Source organism: Typopeltis vanoorti, chromosome 9 (assembly GCF_054136105.1).
Source record: "Typopeltis vanoorti isolate ZY-2024b chromosome 9, IOZ_Tvanoo_1.0, whole genome shotgun sequence".
Lineage (NCBI taxonomy): Eukaryota > Metazoa > Arthropoda > Arachnida > Uropygi > Thelyphonidae > Typopeltis > Typopeltis vanoorti.
The window spans coordinates 83,079,739-83,091,999 of NC_143557.1; the positions used below are offsets into that span (position 1 = coordinate 83,079,739).

The window sequence follows — 12,261 nt, forward strand, 5'->3', positions numbered from 1 at the left end:
AAGAAATTCTAGTTGGAGAACAGTAAAGGAATTAATAGGTGAATCTTTCAACTTGACTGAAAAGATGAAAAGATGAATGGTGCCAACACTATTACAATCCCAGATTAGCTATATCAGACCCTACATGGATTTGGACTACCATGTCATCTTTGGACAACCTTAAACCACATTAGAACTGGTTATGGCAGATGTACACACTATCTACATAAACGGAAATGAACTGTCCCTCCTGCTTGTTATTGCAGCTATCACTCTCAAACTATTGACCATATTTTACTGGACTGCCCAATATATGCTTGTGAGGACACTATACAAGATATATAATGTTACAACAGAAGCTATAAACTAGTTTAAAAATTGAAAATTTCTTTGTAAAACTTTCTTTTATGTGGCTTTTAGTTGTCATACATCTGTTACATTGGTGTATTATGTTTCTTGCTGTCTTTTACCATCATATGATTCATTCAAAGAACATCAAAGAGTCCATTTCAATTCCTTAAGTTGTCTATCTAATCAAGGTGATTGTAGATATTTAAACTCATTTCAAACATGAAATGACACTGTGTGTAGTCCAACTTATCAGCTACACAAAAGGTTATTTCAATATTACACTTATCAGTATTTGGATAGATAGTATATTTTTCTCTTCATCCTGAAATTAAGGAAAATTTTTACAAAAATATAGCTATAAAAGAAAATAAAACACACTAGAAATATTAAAAATTAGGAAGTAAAGAAAAGCTACAAATAAAAATAAATTATAGATGCTCTTATGACTTCAAAATAAGACAGCATAATACTTATATTGAAGTACAAAAATTAACAGAAAAGTTAATTGGACTCAATCATAAATGATTAATACTTTCAGTAAAGAAGAGTGTTTATATTGGGGGGGGGGGGCAGAATTAATCTTTTATGACAACTAGGAATTCGTTATTCTTTTAGAATGCATGTGTAAATTTTACACATTGACTGGGAAGGATCTGCCAGAGCCTCTCTTGAAAAGAAGTAATGCAATTCATTCCAGGATGCATCTCATGCTGACTAGTGTGAATAAAGTATGAGGCAACCCAGCATGAACATGTTAATCACTTAAATGCTAGAATTAATGAAACTAATATTTGTGTAGTTAATAAGCAAAGCAATTAGTTATGAAAATAAACTTTTTTTTGTTACTTCTTATTGCAGTATTATTATTATTACTGTTCAGGAATTTTTGTGGTTAATTTGCATTTCATCTGTTTCAATTACATGTAATATTGAAATTTCATTTTCTTCTAGCTTGTAACATTTATTGTTCCCTAACAGAAAAGGGTTTATTTTTAACTTGTTTAGCCAGCAGACATATGGGATATCAATTTTTAAGGTGCTTTCTACAGAAACAGCTCTTGGTGAGATTACTTTCAATAGGAATTATGCCAATCTTCCCTCTTCTATGGAATATTTCACTTTAACAAAATTCTTTTGGCTTCTCAAGATGTTTGTCAACATTTATTTCATAAATGCTGATTCTAGTTTTTGACATTTGTATTTATTTTCTTATATTAGTATTATTTTTTTAAATTTTGAATACCTCTGCAGGCTTACTTCTCATTCAGTTACAAGTACTAGACATTTAAATTATGTTGTTAAGTGAAGCAGTTATATATCATAAATTTCATCAAGACTTTTCTTAGCACCTTCAATGTGCTCTCTGATGTTTTACAAGTTCTACTTGTCTGTACATTATACCACCAGAACAGAAAATAGCCCAAAAAACTTTGCTTAATAAACTGATTAATTTTGAAAGAACAATAATTTTACTATGTCCTTAGCTTTATTTTAATCATTATCACATTACTTTCTGACAGCCTTTTTTTAAAATTTTTATTGGTAAAGTAATTAAAAACCTGCAATCTTTCCAATAAAACTCCCGTTTCTAAATAACTTAAATGATAGTATTAATGACTTGATATTTGTGTAGTTAATGAAAGCTGATTAATTATATGAAAATAGCATAAATCTTTTGTGATTTTATGTTCAGGTGCAATAATTACATTTATTTTTTTTTTATCATTGTCCTTGATAGCTGTTTGCATATTACCCCTAATCTTCCTTTTTTTTTTTTTTACAGTATTTTGCATACACATCTTTTTCCTGTCAGTCCCCTTCCCAATGTCTTCCATTTTTGTTTATGGGATAAATCTAGTTTCATTTATAAACCTTAAAACACTAACATGTACATAAATAAATATAAACATTAATTTTATTATTCAGGTTTTACCTATCTTAAACAAAATAAATATGCTGTAAAAGTCATTTCTATTTTCAATATTTGTAGGCTAAAATATGTGCTATTTTTTAAGCTGGAAAAAAAAAATAAAGTCAGTTTCTTTCTTTTTTAATGTCTCCATTTTAAAAAAGATTGTAAACCTGTAGTGCATTAGTATTATGGCTTAAAAAAAAAAGTTTCAAACATGAAACTTTTTTTTTTCCAGTGTGAGACTGCCACTCCAGACCAGCGTGGAGTGGCAGTCACACACTGGACAATTATTTTCATCTAACTAGCTAAACAAAAGTCAAGGGAGGACTTTGGCAAGAATATAGAAAATAAATATCAAGAAGGTGGCAAAATATTCTGGAGGTTGTCGAAGCTTAGGAATGGAGGAAATATGCTGTAAAAGGAGTTAGAGATGATAAAGGTGACATGAAAACGGGTGAAAAAGATATCCTTGAAGTATGGAGTAATTACTTTGGAAAATTGCTAAATGAAACAAGCAGTGATTAGATCAGTGGTAAAAAAACACTGACCAGGCATGCAGTCAGGAATAGATATCCATACTTGAAGTAGAAAAAGCCATCAAAGGCTTGAAACGTGGAAAGGCAGCAGGAGTAGATGATATTCGACCAGAAATGCTGAAGTATGGTGGTATAAGAGTCTTACAGTGGCTGCACTGCATAGTTCAGAAAGCCTGGACAGAGGGACGAATTCCTGATGATTGGAATAGAGCTCTCATAGTACCCATATATAAAAAGGGAAATAAAACTGAAGGTGAGAATTACAGAGGTATTTCCCTACTGAGTGTTCCTGGCAAGATCTATGCAAGTATACTTGAGAAACGGTTGAGAAGAATTGTGGAAGAAAAGCTTGGTGAAGAACAAGCTGGATTCAGACCCAACAGAGGCTGTCAGGATCAGATCTTCACTTTACGACAAATAGTCGAGAAAGCATGGGAATATAACAGAGATCTGTATTTAAGTTTTGTCGATTTGGAAAAGGCATATGACAAGGTGCCAAGAGAGAAGCTATTCAATACCCTACAGTTATATGGTGTCAATGGGGCATTATATCAAGCAATACATCATCATCAAATTCCTGCCATGTACCCTCAAGGGGTGTACAGGATATGACAGTACTACATGAAAAAATTACATCATTACTAACTTCCTATCTACAATTTTCCTCCAAATCAGTCTGTTACTTGTCAAGACTCCAACATAATCAGATCTTATATTTCTATCGTCTAAGGCACTTTGTACCGTATCAATCCACCTATATCTTGGTCTTCCTCTGGGTCGTTTTTCTGCCAACCTGGCAGAGAACACTTGTTTTGCTAATCTTTCCTCTCCCATTCTATTTAAGTGACCATACCATCTGAGATTAGCTCTGCTAACGCATTCCTGGATGCTGACAATGTCAAGTTCTTTCCTAATATCCTCATTTTTAATATGATATTGCCATTGATGCCATCTGTTCACGCCTCTAATCTTTCTCAGGACTCTCATATCCTGAGAAAGATTAGAGGCGTGAACAGATGGCATCAATGGCAATATCATATTAAAAATGAGAATATTAAGAAAGAACTTGACATTGTCAGCATCCAGGAATGCGTTAGCAGAGCTAATCTCAGATGGTATGGTCACTTAAATAGAATGGGAGAGGAAAGATTAGCAAAACAAGTGTTCTCTGCCAGGTTGGCAGAAAAACGACCCAGAGGAAGACCAAGATATAGGTGGATTGATACGGTACAAAGTGCCTTAGACGATAGAAATATAAGATCTGATAATGTTGGAGTCTTGACAAGTAACAGACTGATTTGGAGGAAAATTGTAGATAGGAAGTTAGTAATGATGTAATTTTTTCATGTAGTACTGTCATATCCTGTACACCCCTTGAGGGTACATGGCAGGAATTTGATGATGATGATGATGATGATGTATTGCTTGATATAATGCCCCATTGACACCATATAACTGTAGGGTATTGAATAGCTTCTCTCTTGGCACCTTGTCATATGCCTTTTCAAGCAATACTTAGTCTTTATTTGAGTTGTAAGTCAGCAGTTAGAATTGAAGGAAGTACAGGAAGATGGTTTAATGTTAAATCTGGTGTCAGACAAGGATGTACATTATCTCCTCTGTTATTCATTATCTATATGGATCACATTATGAAGGAAAGTGGTATTAAACATGATATCAAAATTGGAGATGTTAATGTCAGCTCTTTGCTTTATGCAGATGATGTTATACTTCTAAATAAATCCACTACAAGTCTACATGATTCTCTGACTAAATTGAATAGCTGTTGTAATAGATATCGTATGAAGGTCAGCAATAAAAAGACAAACACGACGAAAATAGGCAGAATCATTGAAAATGTCAACTGTGTGGTGAATGGAGAACCTGCGGAACAAGTAAAACATTTCAACTACTTAGGCACGAATTTTACTGAAGATAGTAAATTAAATATAGAAATAGACAACAGAATCAGCAAAGATGGTATGGTAGGAAGTCAATTGAATAAATTCATATGGAATAAGAGAGAAATTAGTCAGAACACTAAATTAGCTGTATACAAGACAGTGCTCAAACCAGTTTTAACTTATGGATCTGAGAGCTGGGTCAGAAGTAAAACACTTGACCAAAGACTAGAGACCACAGATATGAGAGTCCTGAGAAAGATTATAGGTGGGAACAGATCGCATCAATGGCAATATCATATTAAAAATGAGGATATCATATTAAAAACATTGTCAGCATCCAGGAATGTGTTAGCAGAGCTAATCTCAGCTGGTATGGTCACTTAAACAGAATGGGTGAGAAAAGATTAGCAAAACAAGTGTTCTCTGCCAGGTTGGCAGCAAAACGATCCAGAGGAAGACCAAGATATAGGTGGATTGATGCGGTACAAAGTGCCTTAGACGATAGAAATATAAGATCTGATAATGTTTGAGTCTTGACAAGTAACAGACTGATTTGGAGGAAAATTGTAGATAGGAAGTTAGTAATGACGTAATTTTTGTCATGTAGTACTATCATATCCTGTACACCCCTTGAGGGGTACATGGCAGGAATTTGATGATGATGACTTCCTCAGAGTTTATTTTTCTTTTACATGTTGTTTTGTCCTACCTGTGCAAGGAGAAATTAAATTGAACTTTACACTAAGTTTGAGGTAGGACAAGTATCTTTCTTCTTCTTGAGAAGGATGCTAACTTTCAATCAGAATGAAAAGGGAACTTTGGAACTGATCATATGTGTTGGATAGTTCAAGTTGTTAATTCTAGAAAAAGGTTAGTGATGTTACTAAAAAAAAGAATTAGTAAATTAGTAAAAAAATAATAAATTAATAAAATTAACAATAATTTTTTTTATTGGTTTTAATTGTAAAACGCCCTTCAATCAGAATAAAATTTTTATTCTGATGATAAACTCTGTGCAGAAGTATAATTTTTGAAGTTAAATGCTATGCAAATAATTATATGTACATATTTTTTTATTTACTTATTGTATTACAATTCACTTGTCTTACTTTTTGAGATTAAGATAAGTGAATGTAATAAATGAAATTTATTTTAAGATTTGAGAAGCTGTCATCATATATTTCTTTAAGGTAATATAAATTTGTATACTGGAAAGAAGCCTATACTTGGGTATGAACCAAAAAATGTCTTGGCATTACTATCTAAATTTATGAACTAGTTCTATATTGCCTTTATATAGAAAAGTTAAGTGGGGAAACCCACTAAAATTTTTTTTGGGGGGGGGGGCCCCTAATTCATTCATATATCATAAATTTTATATTAGTATTAGACAATTAAAAAAAAAAACTGCTGTTTGGAATTACAGCTGAAGCAACTAAGACTAGGGCTAGCAAGTTTGCCTGTTTTGAAGAATGAAAAATCTTGCCATCTCTATATGATACTAGCTGACTCACCTTCATTTGAAGTCCTTAGATGGGATTCAAACAAAGGGCATAATCAATATTAACTGAGTAGCTAGAAAGGCTAGAATATGATAATGACCCTACTAGTGTGACAGATCTTGTGTACACACACACACACACACACACTAGGGGGGCTCCCCCTGGCACCTATGCTAATCCATGTTTCCGCTGCTCTCACAATTAAATAGCCCACCTTTAATATGAGCCAAAGACAAGGTTGATTTACTGCCACCAGTCCTCTTCTCCGATTCTTGAAGAGAAGACTAAAGTAAAGCACTCCAACTTCAAGCCATCTATTTTCTCTCTCTCAGAAAAAAATCAGAAGAATTTTGAATAAGCTGGATCCTGTCAATATCTCTCCCATGTGCTAAAATATTGTATCCCAGAACTAACCAACAATCCTATATCACCTCATTAATTTTACCTATCCAACTGATGTCTACCCTAAAGCATGAGAACAAGCCTATATATATATTCAGCACATTCCAAAAAAGGTGCGAGTGACAAAAGTTGGCCAATGAACTATCCCTGTCTGATTTGAATGACTATTCTTTCTTCAGTTCTCTCAAAAACCATGGCGAAGATCATTAACATTCAGTCAACTTCCCTGGCTGAAAGCCTATCAACTAATTAGTAATCAGCAATATGAATCCTGCCACTCCTGAGCCAACAGCTGACATTCTAGTCTTAACACCCCCCCCCCTTCACCTCCAACATCTTTGGACACAGACCATGGAAAAGTTTGCTCAAACTCACATAGCAGACTATCATTTCTACATGGCCTGCTTAGCAAACTATTATGGCAGCTTCTATCCTTTGTAGAAGTACTTCAAGGCTCTATACTTTCACCCACCCTCCTCCTCCTGTTACATAAATGATCTCTCTCTCCGTCTTCAAATGGTACATTCCATTCCTCTTCTCCAATGGACAAACTTCATAGTGCCCAATATCCTAAAAACTGAGATCTTTACTATTTCTCCCTGGGGTAAGGATAATCTTATGAACTTTAATGCCACTAAAACACTTAGATCTCTAAACATGACCAGATTTTTCTTCTTGATCTGACTTGCACCTCCAGCCTTTCTTGGCAGAAAGCATTCGGATCAGGAAAACTCACATAGCTGTGATTATTCTTAAGCCTCCAAGAAACTCTTTTTCACTCAAGGACACTACACTGAATATATATCCCAAATACCTCCAACCATGGAACACTACTCACACATTCAGGCTGGTGCACTAAAAATCCTCTTTAAGATTGCTTAATGCTATCGAGAAGAGGGCAATATCCTTAATTAATGATCCATTACAGTCGCTTAGCTCAGATGTTCAGATATCATTTCCTGATGTCTCTTCTAAAGGTACTTTCATGGACACTATTCTGCATAACTAGCCACCAAATTCTTCCAGGACAATAATAAAGAAGAGTTATCATATATAACCAGTCAACATCCATTTATAATCCAGTTCCAAACTTATTGAACAGCCTTCCTCACTCTTTTCAATGAAGACTACAATCTTCAACTGTTCAAGAAACCCAGATTTCTCCTTTCTTCTTACCTATACACATCACTGATGTTCTATAGGTGTTGCAACCTTTTGTATGATTCAGATATGAAAAAATTAGTATTAGCCAGATTATGAAAAAATAATGTCTAAATTTTAGACATTAAACTGTATCACATTTTTTTTTCATTGTATCATATTGATAATATTTATTTAAATGATCACTGTGCAAGATATCTGCTATTTAACGATATCTGATTATCTTACATTAATTTTTTAGCACAGCTGAATTTGATAAAATAATTTTTTAAAAAAGGAAAGGATAACTTATGATTATTATTTATCATGTATGGATGTCATGTATATTTATCATGGATGGATGGAACACGTTGAAAGAATGAAAACAGAAGGATTACCAAAACAAGCCTTCAATTACAAACAATTAGGAAAAAGAAAACCAGGTTGTCCTGGTTTTCTTTTTCCTAATTTTCTTAAGAAATTCAACAATGACTTCTAAGACTGGAACAGGCCAAATCCTTGATAAGCATGATGATGATTTATCATGTAGTTAAACATTTTCAAAAATGTATAGCATAAAAATGCATTATTTCTTGTGATTGCATGCATTATTATTTTTTTTTTATATTTCTGTAACATAACCTTGAGAGAAGAAATTACTGAACTTTCCGACGATGTTTTCACGGCACTGAAGAACTGCTGACTTGTTTACAAGTGCCTTTCACTTCATCTCACCATCATGTTGATTACTGCATCAGACAGTAGCACCGTTGCACAAACACTACTTCTGAAGAGGAAGTTGAATGAGTGTAAGAGAGAAAAATAGACGCCGTTCTAGAGAAGGGAGCTGAAAGTTTTAAGGGAATTTCTGAAGCAAAATGGTGGATAAAAGTGTTATGAGGGGAACAAATAGTTATCCTAAAATTAACAGATGAATTTTCTTTATATGAAGTAAAGTTGTGACAGATAAAAAGTGATTACATAGATTCTCCTGAAGCAAAGGACAGTTCCTTTTGATACAGTATACAGAAAGTGTATTCTGGCTAAGTGCTGTTAAACCCATAAGAAATGAACTTTTTTTATTTAAAGGATAACTATGAAGCTTCCACAAGGAAACTAGGAACTTTAAAATTATTTTCATACTCTAAAGAAGTAGGAAAGGAACTGATACACCAAAGAAAATATGAAAGAAATACGTTCTTTTTTTTGAGAAAGATTGTACAAAAGTTATGTTGTTGTTTTAGAGAAGGGGTCTCCAAACTACGGCCTGCAATATGATTTTATCCAGCCTGCCAATTGGACTAATTTTTCAATAAGAATCTGCAAAGGAGAAAAAAAAAACATGGGGTGTTGATAGATTTCAAATGCATTAATTGTGTTCAAAATATATTCCCGAATAGCAAAAAGTAACCGTAATCCAAGTTACTGTCTTTCTGACTGTAAAAGGTCAGTTAAAATGGACTAACAAAAAATTTGAATTTTACAAGCAAATTTATCTCTATTTTTGGGACAACGTATCTTTGCGAACAAACGTTTTCCCGAATGAAATATATCAAGTCAAAATACAGGGCAAATTTATCTGATGAACATTCTAAATCGCTACTTGTAATTAGCACTTCAAAATTTGAACCTGAGTTTAATCCCTTAACGTACCAATTAAAAATCAGAAAGTGGTTGTTTTTCTGCAAATTTTTTGGACGAGTTTTGGGCGAGGGTGATTTGCTGGATGAAATTCATCATTATTTGAAAAATAATGATGAATTTGTGCAAACGCAAACGAAATAGCCAATGCATGCCATTGGCAATTTTTCTCGGCTGAAACTAAATAGGCACAAGATTGTCTAGCGTCTATATTCGGTTGTATTTATATGTGAAACCAAAATTCAAAATCAATTTTGGTGCAATAAACAAAAGACGTGTCACAGACGTCTTTGTATGTTAAGGGGTTAATAAGATTTTAAAAACACAAACACAGTTACATCATTCACATTAATGGTTTTATTATAATTTGTGATAAAAATATCAGAATTTGCTGATAGTGTTCGTTGTCATTAATATACGATAATTTAATCTCACATACTCTGTAATCAGTTTTTATCTGCTTTCAATAAAACTCATATCTAGTTCTAGAGTTTTTTTTTACTACGGCCAGCTGAGCAGTGCTGAAGTACCCAATGTGGCCCTCAGATCGAAAAATTTGGAGACCACTGTTTTAGAGGAAAAACAGGCATGAGTTAAAAAAAAAAATTATATTTTATGGTCATTATTGACAGCTGAAAGCTGTGATTTTGAAGAGAATAAAACTTATGTAATGTGTTAAATGCATGGGCCTTTATTCTCTTTAGGAGATAATTTATTTGAAATGAAGAACTGTATATAGCGTTTGCGAAACAAACATTTTACACATACCATTTAAGATAATACAGAAAAATCTACACTATTATTTATAAATAAAAATATTATTTTGAATTTCCATTGTCTCTCACTCAATCTCTTAATTTATCATAACAATATCTCAGGTATGAATCTGTGGTATTAACCAACTATTTCTCTTTGAAATAGCTGGTTCTTAAAAAGAAAGTGGAAGTACACTATAAAACAACTAGATATTTTAAAATCACAATTTCAAAAATAATTCTGAATTTCATGTCTGTAATTTTGTTTCTTTCTTCAATTATGTTTTCAATCTGCTCCTTTTTTTAAAGAATATGTTGTCTTTCATGTTATTTCAAATATCCTTTATGTATAGTTTCTGCCAAATTTGTCTTTGATAATTCTTCTGTTCATATTGTCCACAGTATATAATTTCTTACCCAAATTTTCTACCTTGCAGTTATATCATGAATCTCCACTAAATGCATGCTACCATCTAGAAAAGGACAATCTGGATAACTGATGAGCCCTTCCCTCTCTCTTGTAGATTCACTCCATTCGCATTCTCACAGACATTCTATTTTTGGTGTAGATGAAGTAAAGAAGTTGTTACCTTACTGAATGACAATACTTTCTCAGTGAAATAATGCATCCCCCCCCTCCAAAAAAAATCGGGAGATGCTTTATTTCACCAAATTCATTATAACGAACTTGAACTACAAGGAAATTGTTTCTCTGGTCACTATTGTGAGCACATTAAATTAAAAACCTATGAAAACATGCAGAAAAAAGATAAAAGTGTTTGAAGCAAAAATAGATTATTGTTAAATATTAGACCAATTTAGAAGAAAATCATTAAAAAGAAACTACTAATGAAATTATAATTGTGTTGGCTGTCAGAGTCTTATGTATCCTTTGAGAGTATGTGGGATTGCCATAAAACATTTTAGCAGATATGTTAAGATAACAGTACAGTACTCTGAGTTGGCTGAAAGTCAGATAAATAGGAGATATGGTGATATGCCATTTCAGACTTACGATGATATGGTGATGCTGCACTGGGTAACAAATCAGCTGCCATTTTGGTTGCCAACTAATTTTAGTTAACCATACTGGAAATTATTTTTTTAAAGTGTTTAATATATTCCTAAATGCAGTAATTAAAAAATGGCTTTAATATGAAAAAAATACCTTATGCATTATAGTCTAGAATTCATATCTGTATTAACTGTGAAATACAGTATGATATATGTTACCTGGCTAAGTGTAAATATATTTAATCTGACAATTTTAACATGAATTGACTTACTTTTCGAATTAGATCCCTAGCACCTTCAGACACATGTGTTGGAAAATGCAAATCGACTGATGCAATGCGAGTGTAAGTCTTTTTAACATCATCAGATTCAAATGGAGGATTACCAATAAGAAATTCATAACAAAGCACTCCAAGACACCAAAGATCAACTTTCTCATCATAAACTTTGTGCTCTATCATTTCAGGTGGAAGATAATCCAGTGTACCACACATAGTTGTTCTCCTAGAATTAAACGTTACACAAGGTTGTAGTGATATAACATTACACAAGTTATAACACTACTATACCAACATGATTAGATATATTATTTGTTTCAATTTCATTATCTACAGCCATGCAACCCACTGAGCTTAACTGATTACACCACAAAGACACTAACAAACAAAGCATTACAAATAATTAGCATGTGGTTGTAAATGCTTTCTTGAAAGTATTCCTTAGATTGCTGGTTCAATCGACTGTGCACCATCCCCATTTTGGAATCTAACTCGTATTCGGAATGTAGAGGATGTTCAACACATCTGCCTGCGTGATGGAATCAAAGGATGGATATGGGAATTTGAATGCTGTAAATGATATCCATTTACTCAAATATGTTACCTGGCTAAGTGCAAATATATTTAATCTGACAATTTTAACATGAATTGCCTTACTTTTCGAATTAGATCCCTAGCACTTTCAGATAAGTGTTGGAAAATGCAAATCGACTGATGCAATGCGAGTAAGTCTTTTTAACATCATCAGATTCAAATGGAGGATTACCAATGAGAAATTCATAACAAAGCACTCCAAGACACCAAAGATCAACTTTCTCATCATAAACTTTGTGCTCTATAATTTCAG

General features: G+C 33.1%; 1 protein-coding gene across 2 annotated transcripts in view; it reads right to left on the reverse strand.

Annotated features, from left to right (window-relative positions):
• Positions 1–12,261, reverse strand: part of LOC150103208 (aurora kinase C-like) — a 121,881-nt gene that overhangs the window by 12,476 nt on the left and 97,144 nt on the right. For both annotated transcript variants that reach the window (XM_090398523.1, XM_090398522.1), the window contains exon 8: positions 11,409–11,640. In XM_090398523.1, the coding sequence (XP_090254649.1) occupies positions 11,409–11,640 (232 nt within the window). The remainder of the gene's footprint in view (positions 1–11,408; positions 11,641–12,261) is intronic.